Source organism: Salmo salar, chromosome ssa14 (genome assembly GCF_905237065.1).
Source record: "Salmo salar chromosome ssa14, Ssal_v3.1, whole genome shotgun sequence".
Taxonomy (NCBI): Eukaryota; Metazoa; Chordata; class Actinopteri; order Salmoniformes; family Salmonidae; genus Salmo; species Salmo salar.
In genome coordinates, this window is record NC_059455.1 from 15,671,891 (window position 1) to 15,689,520 (window position 17,630).

The 17,630-nt window shown below is 43.1% G+C and overlaps 1 protein-coding gene and 1 long non-coding RNA gene across 2 annotated transcripts; one reads left to right on the top strand and one right to left on the bottom strand.

The window, feature by feature from the left end:
• Positions 1-2,562: 2,562 nt before the first annotated feature.
• LOC106569014 (trichohyalin) lies at positions 2,563-5,775 on the bottom strand. Its single transcript, XM_014139945.2, has 2 exons — positions 3,794-5,775; positions 2,563-3,647 (listed from the first exon to the last, which is right to left on the bottom strand). The coding sequence occupies exons 1-2, from the start codon at positions 5,464-5,466 to the stop codon at positions 3,626-3,628; spliced, it is 1,695 nt and encodes a 564-aa protein (XP_013995420.2). The 5' UTR covers positions 5,467-5,775; the 3' UTR covers positions 2,563-3,625.
• Positions 5,776-11,503: 5,728 nt separating this feature from the next.
• On the top strand, positions 11,504-16,368 carry LOC106568886 (uncharacterized). Its single transcript, XR_006758750.1, has 2 exons — positions 11,504-15,227; positions 16,196-16,368. It is a non-coding gene; the product is annotated as an uncharacterized lncRNA (long non-coding RNA).
• Positions 16,369-17,630: the final 1,262 nt, after the last annotated feature.

The following is a 17,630-nucleotide window of genomic DNA, read 5'->3' on the forward strand; positions in this document are numbered from 1 at the left end:
CTACCAAATACTAATTGAGTGTATGTAAACTTTTGACCCACTGGGAATGTGATGATAGAAATTGAAGTTGAAAGAAATAATTCTCTACTATTATTCTGACATCTCACATTCTTAAAATAAAGTGGTGATCCTAACTGGCCTAAGACAGGGACTTTTTACTAGGATTAAATGTCAGGAATTGTGAAAAACTGAGTTTAAATGTATTTGGCTAAAGTGTATGTAAACTTCTGACTTCAACTGTATTTGCATACACTAGGGATGTCACAGTGAACTGATATTGCTCACCTTAACCCAATTTCGTTTTTTTGATACATTTTAGAGAGGAAGATGAAGACAGAACCTTCAGAGACTGAAGACGGGAATGACTCCCCGTTCAAAGGAACAGATGCATCACAGCTCAGCTTAAGGGGTGCCTCCCCTCCCTCCACTGATGTTTTAAAGTCAAGTGAGGAGGATGAAGATGCGCTTTCCTCTGAGACAAAAGCCATAGAGACCAGAGCTTCAAAAAAGAGAAACATCTCCGGCCTTAAAGCAGCACAGAAACGGGGCAAAAGAAGGCCATGCCTCTCTCCATCCTCTCCCCCCTGGACACCCAGCCCTGCCAAATCCAGAAAAAAAAAAACGCTAATCCAGCCACACCTCTTAACAGTGGGTCAGCGAGGAGGTGGAGGACTGAGGATGAACCAGACCAAGAGCCTAAACTGTTCCCCTTCAAACCAGCCAGGACTCCAGGACACCAGCTAAACATTTCAAAGTACTACACCCCACTTGAGCTCTTTCAGCTGTTCTTCAGTAATGACGTTGTTGATACTCTCTGCTCAAATACAAACAAAAATGTCAAGAGAAGACAAGAACAGGGATTTAAAGAACCATGGAGATCTGTATCCATGGAGGAAATGTACAAATACCTCAGCATTGTAATCTATATGGGTCTGCTGAATGTGCATCAGACTACTGGGTCCCAAACAGGTTGTATGGTATTCCTTTTTGTCGTACAGTCATGACCATGACAAGATTTCAGGCCAATCACCTATTCACTGCACTTGAGTGACCCAGCAGAGGGTGAGGAAAACGACAAGAAGAAGGGTACTGCGGGGTACAATCGGCTCATGAGAATCAAACCTCTCAAAGACCAGACATTGGAGGCACGCAGGGACTTCTCCCATTCCAGAACCTTTCCATTGACGAGCGCATGGTGCGCTCCAAGGCCCACCAATGCCTCAAACAATGCATGAAATCCAAGCCCTACAGGCATGGAATCAAGGTCTAGTGTTTTAGCTGATTCACGAAATGGTTACACCTGCGACTTCAATGTATTTGTGGGCAAGAACCCATCTGCTTCAGGAAAAAGGGAGTGCTATGACGCTTTCATGATCCTGTTGAATGTCCCTTACTTGGGCACAGGGTACCACATTTACCTTTGATAACTATTTCACCGGCGCAACTCTCTTCAGTGACCTGTACAAGAAGAAACTGGGAGCATGTGAAAACCGTGTGGGCCTCTCTGGCATCCAAGAGAACAGCATGCCTCCCAGAGCAAAGAGAGGAACCATCCGCTGGCTTTGTGACGGGGAGCTGTTCTTCAAGTGGATGGACGCATGACCAGTCACCATGTTCTGACATTGCACTGAAAGGGGATGTTCAGGAGGGGAGGGGGAGGAGCAGGCTGAACAACAGAGTAAACAGTGAGTGGGAAAGCAGGGTGAAGGGGAAGAGGAGGCGGAAAAGGGTTCATTGTGCTGTCCTGTGCTCACTAATGATCCCATCACTGTTGAGACAAGGGATAAAGCTAGTGAGGGCAGGAGGGTCTGTCTTTTGTTCATGAAAAATACGATTTGGCAGTGCGAGTCCTGCAAGGTGGCACTCTGCATTATACCAGTGGTGGAAAAAGTACTAAATTGTCATACTTGAGTAAAAGTAAAGATACCTTATTAGAAAATGACTCAAGTAATAGTGAAAGTCACCCAGTAAAATACTACTTGAGTGAAAGTCTAAAAGTATTTGGTTTTAAATATACTTAAGTATCAAAAGTAAATGGAATTGCTAAATTGTATTTAAGTATCAAAAGTAAAAGTATAAATCATTTCAACTTCCTTATATTCAGCAAACCAGACGGCACAATTTTCTTGTTATTTTTATTTACGGATAGCCAGGGGCACAGTCCAACACTCAGACATAATTTACAAACAAAGCATTTGTGTTTAGTGAGTCCACCAGATCAGAGGCAGTAGGGATAACCAGTTGAGCAAATGTAAGTGTTTTCTTCCCAGGCGTAGTAATGCAAGGCTTTATCGCTGGGATATGAGGTAACAACAGGACCTGGCCTATGTGTCACGCCCTTACCTGAGAGAGACGGTTTATTTCTCTATTTTGTTAGGTCAGGGTGTGGGGTGGGCATTCTATGTTTTGTATTTCTTTGTTTTGGGCCGAGTATGGTTCCTAATCAGAGGCAGCTGTCTATCGTTGTCTCTGATTAGGAATCATACTTAGGCAGCCTTTTCCCACCTGTGTTTGTGGGTAGTTATTTTCTGTTTTGTTATCTATTACATGACAGACCGTTTGTTTGTTTGTTTGTTTGTTTGTTTGTTTGTTTGTTTGTTTGTTTGTTTGTTTGTTTGTTTGTTTGTTTGTTTGTTTGTTTGTTTGTTTGTTTGTTTGTTTGTTTGTTTGTTTGTTTGTTTGTTTGTTTGTTTGTTTGTGCTTTAGTGGTCTGAGTTAAAATAAATATTCATTATGAACACTCAACACGCTGCACCTTGGTCCCCTCTCTACGATGGTTGTTACACTATGTTAAGTGGTTTTTTTTAAGTACTAAGTGTTTGTTAGGTGTTTAAAATATGCCTGAAATAATTAAATACAACGTGATTGTTGAAGTGGTGGTGCCAAGAAACTACTTTTTTGGGAGAAAGAAGCTATTACAGTTATAAATTTATTTTAGTCATGTTAGCAGACGCTCTTATCCAGAGCGACTTACAGTAGTGAATGCATATTTCATTTCGTGCATTTTTTTATTTTTATTTTTGTACTGGCCCCCCCGTGGGAATCGAACCCACAACCCTGGCATTGCACACACCATGCTGGCGTTGAAAACACCATGCTCTACCAACTGAGCCACAGGGAAGCTATATTTTCAAAACTAATGTTGACATGAAGACCATTTCCAGGGATACACAACATCCTGAAATATATGTAGACATCTTTGTTAGGATGAATACTCTAATGCCCTTGACTGAATCATTTTGCTATTCTTTTAAAATTAGCAACTTTGTATTTAGCATTTTGGAACTTTTTCCTCATAATTCTGAAAATATTGTTCACAGCTATGCCTTGGGATGGCCATTTTGGACATCTCAGCTTGCCTGCTTTGGTTACCAGTGTTAATTCACAAAAAATCAATAACATTATTTTCATTTTGTTTCATTAAAATATATTTTGAAATATATGAAACCAAATGAACTATGTCTTTGTTTTTAAGTGTCTGGTTTTGAAATAACAATGTACCATATTATGAGGGAATCATATCTGATAGGATCAGTATATAATTGATTCCGTTTGGATTTTCATTTTACTTCCAAAATATTTATTAGGAAATAACTTTCATATGATCATTCTGGGGCTGGACTTTTCACAGTTGGATCATGTAAAACCTGCAAAAATGATGAGATAAATTAGCATCTTGGTAATGTGAACATTATTCCACCATTACATTTTTGCTATTGGGAAATTCACATAAATTACTGTTTTCACCAGTAGTTCAGCTCATATTCAGCTCCCCTCTAGCTCTATTCTTTACCATTTTTGCAACTTCTGCCATTTGGTTATTTTCTTGGTCCGCAGAGGTGCAGTGGACTTCTGTACAGTAGCAGGTCCTACTCTGCACCCCTGGCCCTGAGTCTCCTCCCTCTGGTAGCCCATGTCCCAACGTCCCATCATCTCCAGCCTGGTATGACCTCCAGGGTACTGGGACTGGATTCCTGGATTGGCAGCAATGAACTCCTTGATCTTCTGGTCTGCCTCTAGATTCAGGTCTATCAGCCTATTGAGCCTGGCCTGTTCCTTTGCCTTCTTCTCCTGAAGAATTGTTTTTATCTTCTGAGCCCTCGCTTTCTCCCACTCCTTCCAGCGCTTCTCCAGCCTTTGTCTCCTCTCCTCCTTTTTTATGAGTTCCCGCCTTATGATCTTCTGTAGGTCCCATTGGCGAAGGATGGCGTTTCCGTAAATGGCATAATCATTGCATACTAAACTCTGGATGTTAAAGGTTGTGTTGATTCTCTTGCGATAATCTTCTTTGACTCTTGTATTGATCCAATTGATTATCCTCCTCCTCTTGCTCCTAGCCTCCTTGGGGTCTGTCTCCTCCTTGTCATAACTGTACCAGAGACATTTGTATCCGTCCCTGCAGAGTTCGCAGTCGCAGGGCCCATACATTAAAAGGTATTCCACCTCTTCATCACCGTCAGCCTCATCTGCTTCATCAGGCAGTGAGTTGTCCTCATGACTACCCTGGCTGCTGTTCTTGTCCTCCAACTCCCTGTACCAGAGCCCATTTCTCTGTACCCTCTTCAGCGTGTTCTTTCTTCTGTCTCTCTTCTCCCACTCTTGCCAGCGTCTTTCCAGCCTCCGTCTCGTTTGCTCACCTTTGAGGAGTTTTGCCCTCTTTTCTCTCTCTCGCTGGGCACGGCTGCAAATCACTACACCGTTTATGTACAACTGATCACTTTGAGTCTCCTCCCTCCAGTATGTTCTTGCAATCTTTCTCTCGTTTCTCTCTTTGACTTTTTTGTTCACCCAGCCAATCACTTTCCCAGTCACGCTGTCCACTTTGGTAGTTCTCTCATCTGCCTCATTACTGTTTGAGGAACAGGTTCCTCCCTCCATATCTCCATTAGTCATACTATTGGCAACATTCATAGGTGGTGCACTGTCTTCTTTACTAATATTACTTGAGCCTGATAATATTTCCTCATCATTGTGTCTGTAACATTTCTCGATGGCTTCGGCCTGTCCTCTACGCCTGGCCTCCTTTTGAAGCTCATGCTGGGCTTCTTCCAGATCTGAGGAACGCACAATGTTATTGTTGCCCATGAGAGCCAACTCTTCATCCTCACACTCCTCATCCTCAATGTCCTGCAGCTCCATGTCTGCCTTCTCAGCCCTGGGCCTGGGTGCTGGGACATCCTTGGGCTCGAGTCCATACTCAGGTGTCAGGTCTGGTTTCGTCCTGGGCTTGCACTCAATGACCCTGACTTTTAGCACAGGGACAGCAGGCTCCAACTTTCTCTGGACCCTCTCTTTGTCCTGTTGCACACTCTCCATATCTGTGTTCCCCCATGTCTTCTGTCCTGTTTTTCTTTCATATTTTTCTGCCTTTGTCTTATCCTCTTGTACCCTGAAATTCTCTATCTCTTTCAGTCTCTCCTTTGTTTCCTTCTCCTGTTGCCTCCTTGCCATCTCTGCCTCCTGCATGTCTTGTTGGCACAAAACAGGGATATATGGAGGTGATCTGAAGAAGACAACACAGCTATGTCTCTTCTTGGGTACTCCTTATTTATGATGTCATTCCATTCTATCATTCATACCATTGTCATAATCCAAACCCCATTTGTGATGACAGTGTTAAATCATTTGTCTTGAAAGATGATTCTGAAGCAATTCTTTCCCTGATTAACTGATATTGTATCTCTGTAAGGGTATAAAACTAGTCTCATCAATATGAAATAGCGTACTACTTATCTTGTTTACCCAGCAGTAACATTCTCAAAGTTGTCACTTCCTGTTTCACTTCTGGGGGGAATGTGTTGTGAAATTGTGATTTCTGTTGTGTTAAGGAAATGAGAATTTCCTCACGTGAAGCCCATTGATTTGCAGAACTGGCCTCTTTTGATTACTAGCAGATATGGTTTTAAAATAGTATTATTATAAGTGGTTTACTGACGCCTGCTGCTGCTGAAGTGCGAAACAAATTATTTAATTTTGGTCCATTCATTGTGCAGAGGGACGCGTTGTTGTGTCTGGACTGGACGCGCTGGAGATAAGGAAAATGGCATCCCTTGAGAGGGCAAGAATAAGATGTATGTCAGGAGAAGTGCAGTATCATCATAAGGAGACTTATACTTGGAATACGGAGGAGGAATGGAGGGAAAAAGAAAGGCAGAGGAGGTTGAAGAGAGAGAGGGGTAGGAAGAGGGTGAGCTTGAATCGGTTAAAAATGGCAGGAAAAATGGAGATGGTTTGTTAAAGAAGATGGGTAGAAAGTGTAAGCAGAGTGAGCTGTACGTCGGATCTAAGACAAGAGAAATGGAAGTGAATGAGGGCGAAGTATCGGAGGGGGTAGGTGTGGTGAAGTTCTCGGAGCCTGAAGCTTGCACCGAGGGTCAGGATAAAGATGAGTCTGTGACGTAATGAGTGCATTTATTTTTTTTTTTAAAGTGGACCATTGCGTTTTGGATGATCCATTTGTGGTTTCCAGAGTTGGGTGCTGTGGAATCGGTGAAGGTAACCAGAAGTGGTCTGGTGATACTTTTTGGAGTTTCTGCTGGTCAGAGGGAGCTGGCGCTCCTCATTAAACAAATGGGGACAGGAGATGTGAATTGTTTTGCTCTCAAGAAAAGGGCACCATTGAAAGGAGTGATTACTGAGGTAGCTGTAAATGTGAACGTTGACCAACTGAAGGGGAAGATTCCTGGTGTTTGTGATGCTCGCCGTTTGGTGCGACGCAGACAGGGTGGCGTGAGTGGTGAAACAGGAGAGTCGTTGTCTGTTCTTTTGAGTTTTGATGTTGAATCTCTGCCTGACAAAGTGATGTTAGGATATATAAGTTATCCTAATACATTACGTTGTTACAGGTGTCAAGCTTATGGGCATGTGGCAGCAGTGTGTAGGAGGGAGGTTCCTAGGTGTGAGAAGTGTGCAGAAGGGCATGAGACAAAGGAATGAGTAGCATTGGGGAAAGTAGTGGTATGTGTTAATTGTAAGGGTGCCCATGGGGCTGGGGATCAGAAATGTCCGTTGCGAGAGAGGCAGGTTGCGGTTTCCAGGGTTAGAGTAGTGCAGAAGATGTTATATGCTGAGGCAGTGAAGAAAATAGAGGAAGATGGGCTGGGGTGGGAGAGATCCTGAAAGGAGTGGTGTGAGTAGTATGTCTACTAGTACAGAGAGATAGGTCAACAAGTGATATATGCTTGAGTAAGGTTAGATTTTTAGTGTTTATAGAAATGGTTATCAACTGTACTGGAGGGATGGAACATAAGTCGCTGAAAAATGAGGTTGTGGTGGCAGCTGCAGAGAGGTATTTGGGTGTACAAGACTTGTCAGAAGAGTTACAGGGTGTGTTGAGTGGTGGTGTCCTGTCCTTTCAAGCTGTTGGCCTGAGGTAGGACTAGATCGATTTAAATAGTGGAGTAGGGTGGTGCGTTTGAGTGTAAGGTATTTTTGTTGATTTATTTTTAAGCAAAGTATAAGGGAGTTATACTCCAGTCTAGTAGGTGGCGGTAATGCAAAAGTGTTTGGATGCCAACCGCCGTTAAACTTCATCGAAGAAGAAGCAAAGGAAGCCAAGTCGCTCTCGGCCAAACCCCTCCCTTCGCTAATTTCACAGTGTTTATGATCCGAGTGGGCAGCTACCTCTAGCTGTATAATTCATCCTACATTACGATCAACTGGCCAGCTGTATCAGGCAGCTAGATGCGAGGGAAAACACATCTATTTGGTAGCTATCCATCTGATTGATGTTAAGAATGACAGTTGTTACAGAATCTCCCCGTCGAGGGCGCTACTACAATACAGCTATATCACTGTTTGTCTGAGTATTTGTGTATTCATCAATTCCTCATATTCATGCCTTAAGCCAATCGAAAAATAGCTATGTGTCTCACACAAAGTTCCCTCCAATTTCTTTCGGTGCAAATCTCAGGTTTGCTGAGCAAACTTTAACGTTTTGTGCAACTTCCAGCGCACGTTTATTGTGAACACTGACCAGACCGCACAGCACGCATGTTGACTTTGTCCATCCACACCAGACGCGATCAGTTCACGCTAGTTGAAATATCAAAACAAACTATATTAATTTGGGGACAGGTAGAATATCATTAAACATTTATGGCAATTTAGCTAGCTAGCTTGCTGTTGCTAACTAATTTGTTCTGGGATATAAACATTGGGTTATTTTACCTGAAATGTACAATGTCCTCTACTCCGACAATTAATCCACAGATAAAATAGTAAAAGTTTGTCCATGAACAAAATGTGCACACGTGGCTACATGCAGCTCTCGCTCTGTTCTCAAAACAAGCGCATCAAATCAGTTTGTCATGTTCGCCGAATACAACAGGTGTGGGCCTTACAGTGAAATGCTTACTTACAGGCCCTAACCAACAGTGCAATATTTAAGTAAAACATGGGTATTAAGTGAACAATATATTTTTATTTAACTAGGCAAGTCAGTTAAGAACAAATTCTTATTTTCAATGACGGCCTAGGAACAGTAGGTTAACTGCCTTTTCAGCTCGGGGATTCAATCTAGCAACCTTTCGGTTACTGACCCAACGCTCTAACCACTAGGCTACCTGCCGCCCCAAATAAGATAAGTAAAGAAATAAAAACAACAGTAAAAAGACAGTGAAAATAAGTAGCAAGGCTATATACTGGCACTGGTTATTTTGGCTAACTGAGGCAATATGTACATGTAGGTATAGTTAAAGTGACTATGCAAAGATGACTAGCTTGAAAAGACAGTACCGTGCAGTAGCGAAGAGCCCTCAATGCTGCTCGATCATCCTATTTTTCCAACTTAATTGAGGAAAATAAGAACAATCCGAAATTTATTTTTGATACTGTCGCAAAGCTCACTAAAAAGCAGCATTCCCCAAGAGAGGATGGCTTTCACTTCAGCAGTAATAAATTCATGAACTTCTTTGAGGAAAAGATCATTAGAAAGTAAATTATGGACTCCTCTTTAAATCTGCGTATTCATCCAAAGCTCCGTTGCCCTGAGTCTGCACAACTCTGCCAGGACCTAGGATCAAGGGAGACACTAAAGTGTTTTAGTACTATATCTCTTTACACAATGATGAAAATAATCAGGGCCTCTAAACCTTCAAGCTGCATACTGGACCCTATTCCAACTAAACTACTGAAAGAGCTGCTTCCTGTGCATGGCCCTCCTATGTTGAACATAATAAACGGCTCTCTATCCACCGGATGTGTACCAAACTCACTAAAAGTGGAGGTAATAAAGCCTCTCTTGAAAAAGCCAAATCTTGACCCAGAAAATATTAAAAAAACTATTGGCCTATATCGAATCTTTCATTCCTCTCAAAAAATTTAGAAAAAGCTGTTGCGCAGCAACTCACTGCCTTCCTAAAGACAAACAATGTATACGAAACGCTTCAGTCTGGTTTTAGACCCCATCATAGCACTGAGACTGCACTTGTGAAGGTGGTAAATGACCTTTTAATGACGTCAGACCGAGGCTCTGCATCTGTCCTTGTGCTCCTAGATCTTAGTGCTGCCTTTGATACCATCGATCACCACATTCTTTTGGAGAGATTGGAAACCCAAATTGGTCTACACGGACAGTTTCTGGCCTGGTTTAGATCTTATCTGTCGGAAAGATATCAGTTTGTCTCTGTGAAAGGTTTGTCCTCTGACAAATCAACTGTAAATTTCCATGTTCCTCAAGGTTCCATTTTTGTTTTCACTATATATTTTACCTCTTGGGGATGTCATTCGAAAACATAATGTTAAATTTCACTGCTATGCGGATGACACACAGCTGTACATTTCAATGAAACATGGTGAAGCCCCAAAATTGCCCTCGCTAGAAGCCTGTGTTTCAGACATAAGGAAGTGGATGGCTGCAAACTTTCTACTTTTAAACTCGGACAAAACAGAGATGCTTGTTCTAGGTCCCAAGAAATAAAGAGATCTTCTGTTGAATCTGACAATTAATCTTGATGGTTGTACAGTCGTCTCAAATAAAACTGTGAAGGACCTCGGCGTCACTCTGGACCCTGATCTCTCTTTTGAAGAACATATCATGACTGTTTCAAGGACAGCTTTTTTCCATCTACGTAACATTGCAAAAATTAGAAACTTTCTGTCCAAAAATGGTGCAGAAAATTAATCCATGCTTTTGCTACTTCTAGGTTGGACTACTGCAATGCTCTACTTTTCGGCTACCCGGATAAAGCACTAAATAAACTTCAGTTAGTGCTAAATACGGCTGCTAGAATCCTGACTAGAACCCAAAAATTTGATCATATTACTCCAGTGCTAGCCTCCCTACACTGGCTTCCTGTTAAGGCAAGGGCTGATTTCAAGGTTTTACTGCCAACCTACAAAGCATTACGTGGGCTTGCTCCTACCCATCTTTCCGATTTGGTCCTGCCGTACGTACCTACACGTACGCTACGGTCACAAGACGCAGGCCTCCTAATTGTCCCTAGAATTTCTAAGCAAACAGCTGGAGGCAGGGCTTTCTCCGATAGAGCTCCATTTTTATGGAATGGTCTGCCTACCCATGTGAGAGACGCAGACTCGGTCTCAACCTTTAAGTCTTTACTGAAGACTCATCTCTTCAGTCGGTCCTATGATTGAGTGTAGTCTGGCCCAGGAGTGTGAAGGTGAACGGAAAGGCTCTGGAGCAACGAACCGCCCTTGCTGTCTCTGCCTGGCCGGTTCCCCTCTCTCCACTGGGATTCTCTGTCTCTAACCCTATTACAGGGGCTGAGTCACTGGCTTACTGGTGTTCTTCCATGCCGTCCCTAGGAGGGGTGCGTCACTTGAGTGGGTTGAGTCACTGACGTGGTCTTCCTGTCTGGGTTGGCGCCCCCCCTTGGGTTGTGCCGTGGCGGAGATCTTTGTGGGCTATACTCGGCCTTGTCTCAGGATAGTAAGTTGGTGATTGAAGTTATCCCTCTAGTGGTGTGGGGGCTGTGCTTTGGCAAAGTGGGTGGGGTTTTATCCTGCCTGCTTGGCCCTGTCCGGGGGTATCATCGGAAGGGGCCACAGTGTCTCCTGACCCCTCCTGTCTCAGCCTCCAGTATTTATGCTGCAGTAGTTTATGTGTCGGGGGGCTAGGGTCAGTCTGTTATATCTGGAGTATTTCTCCTGTCTTATCCGGTGTCCTGTGTGAATTTAAGTATGCTCTCTCTAATTCTCTCTTTCTTTCTCTCTCTCTCGGAGGACCTGAGCCCTAGGACCATGCCTCAGGTCTACCTGGCATGATGATTCCTTGCTGTCCCCAGTCCACCTGGCCGTGCTGCTGCTCCAGTTTCAACTGTTCTGCCTGCGGCTATGGAACCCTGACCTGTTCATCGGACGTGCTACCTGTCCCAGACCTGCTGTTTTCAACTCTCTTGAGACAGCAGGAGCGGTAGAGATTCTCTCAATGATCGGCTATGAAAAGCCAACTGACATTTACTCTTGAGGTGCTGACTTGTTGCACCCTCGACAACTACTGTGATTATTATTATTTGACCATGCTGGTAATTTATGAACATTTGAACATCTTGGCCATGTTCTGTTATAATCTCCACCCGGCACAGCCAGAAGAGGACTGGCCACCCCTCATATCCTGGTTCCTCTCTAGGCTTCTTCCAAGGTTTTGGCCTTTCTAGGGAGTTTTTCCTAGCCACCATGCTTCTACACCTGCATTACTTGCTGTTTGGGGTTTTAGGCTAGGTTTCTGTACAGCACTTTGAGATATCAGCTGATGTAAGAAGGGCTATATAAATACATTTGATTTGAAGTTTTGATTTGATAAACCGAGTGTAGCAGCAGCGTAAAAGAGGGTGTGGGGGGAAGTCGAGGTAGCCAATGTTCAGGAGGCTAATTGAGGTAATATGTTCCTGAGTGTATAGTTAAAGTGGCATCTACTCACCACCGCTCATGCTGTAAACACAGTCCAGTTCAAAGTAAATAGCACAGATCCATATATGGAAATGGTCTATTTGCATATAGGCCTACTGCAGCTCTGATTTGTTTATGCCACACCGGTCTATGTAAAGTATTTGCTGAGTAGTGTGTGTCAATGAAATAGAATTCTACTCAGATGCGTTCTGCCTACAACAAAATCTCTTGCGTCGTTTGTTTTGTTTCGGAATGTTGCATTGAAAGTGGCTATTTGATTCGATCCCAATTGCCACAGTAAAGGGAAATGTTGATAGTGTTAACAAGGAAAACTCTAGAACAGTGGTCACCAACCTTTCAAGTGTACTTTGAGTCAAAATGCAAGCTGAGATCTACCGCTCAGATAGTTTTTTTAACATGACTTACGTATGCAATAATTACATTTTTAACATGACTTACATATGCAACATTAACCAATTAAAAACAGTACTGTAGAAATGAGGTTTGTGCAGTAAGCTATAGGCCCAATACATTATCACTGCATATTGGTGTTGCTTGAATTGCCCTGCCAATGAATGCATTGTTGTTCGCCGCATTTTTTAAAATAGGCTACATGGTCACACCAGTAATGGATGCATTTTTATTTTACTTGGCTCATGGTGCCTGCATCTGATGGTCAGTCTCAGTAGACTGAGGGTCCGCCTCTCAACATCACGCCACTCTCCCTTTCCTCCACTGACCAAAAAGGGACACTGCCTTCCAGCTGATGGTAAAACTCGAGTCGCACCACATTATTTCTGCCTCATGCAAATATTCATGTTACTCCTATGAACAGAGAAAGTAAAATATTCCTCGATATTAAAGACCCAAGCCGCTAATAATAACAACTCAAGCCTATCGATACACTTTCCTACTCATTCATTACTGCTGCTGTGCTAGTTGTAGCGCTGAGTGGAAATAGGAAGAAAGCACATTTTATGGCTTATAAAAGTGTTGAATACAAAGTCTTGACAGTGCTGAGTAAGAACTTAAACATGAATTCACTCATAAAAACAGCATCTCTTTGCCATTTTGAACCATTTCATGTGTCTGAAGGTACAAACTCTGCCTTCCCGGCGGGCCCAGAGAGCTGCAGACACAGTCATCTGAGCAGTAGGCCTATAGTGCATTTGATTTGCTCTCTGGGCCCATCGGAGAAGGCAGAGTTTGCTTCTCTCTGCCTGCTCCCAGAGGCAGTTTGGAACTCGGTAGTGAGTGTTGCAACCCAGGACAGACAATTTTTACGCACTTCAGCACTCGGCAGTCCCATTCTGTGAGCTTGTACCACTTCGCGGCTGCGCTGTTGTTGCTCTTAGTTATTTCCACTTCACAATAACAGCACTTACAGTTGACCGGGGCAGCTTTAGCAGGGCAGAAATTTAACGAACTGACTTTTTGGAAAGGTGGCATCCTATGACGGCGCCACATGGGCACTGTGAATGTTAGCCTATGGCGATTGCATGGCTTTGTGCTCGATTTTATACACCTGTCAGCAACGGGTGTGGCTGAAATAGACATCATTAAGGTTTTCGGACCATTATTTCAAGTGAAAAACATGAATAAATGCGTGGTCTCAAATATTAAACATTTAAGGTTAAGTTACATTATAATAAATATCTTTGTTTTTTCACTGGATGACCCCTCATTTTGAATGACTTAAAAATGTCGGGAAAAGGGGAGATGGTTTGTTAAAGAAGATTGGTAGAAAGACTAAGCAGAGTGAGCTGTACGTCCTCATTCACTTCCATTTCTGTTGTGTTCGATCCAACGAAGTATCAGAGGGGGTAGGTGTGGTGAACCCACGCCATCTGATGCCCCGTGGGGTTCACCACACGCCATGGTGATTTGTTTGAATCCGTAACTATGTGGCAGAGTGCGAAGTAGGTACATGTCCTTCTTGTTTCTGTATTGGGTGACGGGACCATAGCTCATTATGTGGAGTGTCATGATTTGTGGATTTTTGTTCATGACATCTCTTAGGACAGACTCCAGGTGAGCCCATACTGCTCTCTCATCATGTCTAAGCGAGTCAGATATGGTGGCGTAGGACTGGCTTCCTTCCGATCGCAGTAATCTGTATCCTGACGATAAAGGCATCTGCAAATTGACCCTCAATTAATATAGATAGGTTAGTAGTTGTTTACATAAACTTATTTTCAGTATTAGCTGCTTGATGTGCTATACTATAAAAAAAATGTTTGACATAAAACACCCTTATCCTACAAAAACTTGTAGATGAATAGATAACTTAATACAAAGACAAATATATTGACACCATTCAGTAGAACCATTTAGTCATTTAATTTTTTAAAATTTAACTAGGCAAGTCGGTGAAGAACAAATTCTTATTTACAATGACGGCCGAGGAACAGTGGGTTAACTGCCTTGTTCAGGGGCAAAATTACAGATTTTTACCTTGTCAGCTCAGGGATTTGATCAAGCAACATCTTGGTTACTGGCCCAACGCTCTAACCGCGAGGCTACCTGCCGCCCCCGTCATAGGGTGTAACCGGAATTTCTGATGACTCCGAATGCTTACCTTAGTTCCACCGTGTGTACCCATGTGAACACTTGACTTTGACATCAAGTAATTTCTAAACGTTGAAAAGGATAAGTATGAAAATACCCGTAAATAAGTATAGAGCCGGGAATTTAAAGTTAGAGCGAAATTTCGTATAGAGACAAATTTAAAGTTTAGCTTCACTGTCCAGATAAATACGTAGAGGAGTATAGGCCCGGATTCAATACAAGGTGTTATAGAGCAGCATAATATAACAAACTTCTAATAGTAAATTACGCTTGAGCCGACATGTGTAGCGCTAACAATTAATGCAGTCTCTGCGAACGTCAGGGGAAAATGCCTTTTTAAAGGCGCATTGTTGGCTGTTTAGTGCGCTACACTATAACGCAACTTTCATTGAATCCCAGCCATCAGCGATGTAGTGGTAAAAAAAATAGTTGGGTAAACGCTGATTGGCGTTTGCGGTAAGTAAACACTCCCTTTACTTTGAATGCATTTTCCTGCTAAAGGTGGGTAAATGCTCACACAAATTGAATAAAAAGGTTTGTAAACTGCCAGCCATAGATTACTACACACGTTGATCAGTAGCTTAGCCGTTATATTGCACCTGGTATTGATCCCCTGTTCCCTCCCAGATGAAGACTTGTTCCATGTGTGAGAACAGAACGGGCTACTGCTCTAGAGCATGACCCCTCTCCCAGTGCTAGCTGGGAAGGAGGTCAAAAGCACGGCCGACCACGTCCTTGAGACGTTCTACCCCATCTCTCCCACCATCGAACTGCAGTGTGTCCAGGTCTACCAGGAGCAGAACCGTAAGGTAATACTACTGTTTATCTGTCAGCAAAACCAGTCAATACACCTACAGATCCATAGGATTTGACTGACATGTTTTATTTATTTCACCTTTATTTAACCAAGTAGGCTAGTTGAGAACAGGTTCTCATTTACAACTGCGACCTGGCCAAGATAAAGCAAAGCAAAGCAATGCAAAGGAGCAAAATAAATAACAGTATGGGGAGGAGGTAGTTGGATGGGCTATTTACAGATGGGCTATGTACAGGTGCAGTGATCTGTGAGCAGCTCTGACAGCTGGTGCTTAAAGTTAGTGAGGGAGATATGAGTCCCCAGCATCAGTGTTTGTTTTCCGTTTCGTTACACTCATTGGCACCAGAGAACTTGAAGGAAAGGCGGCCAAATGAGGAATTGGCTTTGGGGGTGACCAGTGAGATATACCTGCTGGAGTGCGTGCTACGGGTGGGTGCTGCTATGGTGACCAGTGAGCTGAGGCAGGGCTTTACCTAGCAAAGACTTATACATGACATGGAGCCAGTGGATTTGGCGACGAGTATGAAGCGAGGGCCAGCCAACGAGAGCATACAGGTCGCAGTGGTGGGTAGTATATGGGGCTTTGGTGACAAAACTGTGATAGACTGCATCCAATTTGCTGAGTACAGTGTTGGATGCTATTTTGTAAATGACATCGCCGAAGTCAAGGATCGGTAGGATGGTCAGTTTTACGACGGTATGTTTGGCAGCACGAGTGAAGGATGCTTTGTTGCGAAATAGGAAGCCGATTCTAGATTTAATTTTGGACATAATATAACAGTTACAAAATACACTGTACAGCTGTGTAGTTTTACAGGTCCCACAATTGTCACACATTTGTTATAAACAGAAATGGATAGTAACAGTGAATCCATTTTACTTAGTAACTTAGATTTTATACAAAAGGTATTTGAAAACATATGACCAGGGTTTTTTTTCCTCTCTGCTTTGCCTCTTCAGATTCCTCCAGGTCTGTCGGGGTACAAGTCTAAAACGTTCCAGAGGTTCCTGTCCCTATATCTGAATGGAGCTGTGTGAGCTGCAAAAATCAGCGCCTAAACAACAACAATAACCTTCCCATTTCTACTGTCAATACTGTCATATCTGAAAATAAAGAGACCCTAGATAATCTATCTCATCATAGTCAAACGTTTCATTGTGTTTCTCTACCCTCGGGACTGTTGTGGTTTTGAAATACACGGAACAAAAATAAACGCAACATCCAATAATTTAAGTTACAGTTCATATAAGGAAATCAGTCAATTGAAATACATTAATTATGCCCTTATCTATGGATTTCACATGACTGGGAACACAGATATACATCTGTTAGTCACAGATACTGTACCTTAAAAAAAAGAAGGTAGGGGTGTGGATCAGAGAACCAGTCAGTATCTGGTGTGACCACCATCTGCCTCGTGTAGCGCGACACGTCTCCTTCACATAGAGTTGATCAGGCTGTTGATTGTGGTCTGTGGAATGTTGTCCCACACCTCTAAAATGGCAGTGGGAAGTTTCTGGATATTGGCGGGAACTGGAACACGCTGTCGATCCAGAACATCCCAAATATGCTCAATGGGTGATATGTCTGGTGATCTTGTCACGGTATCTCTATGCATTTAAATTGCCATTGATAAAATGCAATTGTGTTTGTTGTCTGTAGCTTATGCCTGCCCATACCATAACCAGACCGCCACCATGGGGCACTCTGTTCACAACTTTGGAATCAGCAAACTGCTTGCCCACACAACGTCGTACAGTTGAAACCGGAATTCATCCATGAAGAGCACACTTCTCCAGCGTGCCAGTGGCCATCGAAGGTGAGCATTTGCCCACTGAAGTCGGTTACGACGCCGAACTGCAATCAGGTCAAGACCCTGGTGAGGACAACGAGCATGCAGATTAGATGGTTTCTGAGTGTTAGTGCAGAAATTATTCGGTTGTGCAAACCCACATTTTCATCAGCTGTCCGGGTGGTTGGTCTCAGACTATCCCGTAGGCGAAGAAGTCGGATGAGGAGGTTCTGGGCTGGCGTGGTTACACGTGGCCTGCGGTTGTGAGGCTGGTTGGACGTAATGCCAAATTCTCTAAAAGGATGTTGGAGGTGGCTTATGGTAGAGGAATTAACATAAAATTATCTGGTAACAGCTCTGGTGGTCATTCCTGCAGACCAGCATGCCAATTTTATGCTCCCACAAAACATGAAACGTCTGTGACAATTGTGTTGTGTGACAACTGCACATTTTAGTGGCCTTTTATTGCCCCCAGCACAAGGCGCACCTGTGTAATGATCATGCTGTTTAATCAACTTCTTGATATGCAAGACTTGTCATTTTAAATGGATAATCTTGTCAAAGGAGAAATGCTCACTAACAGGGATGTAAACAAATTTGCG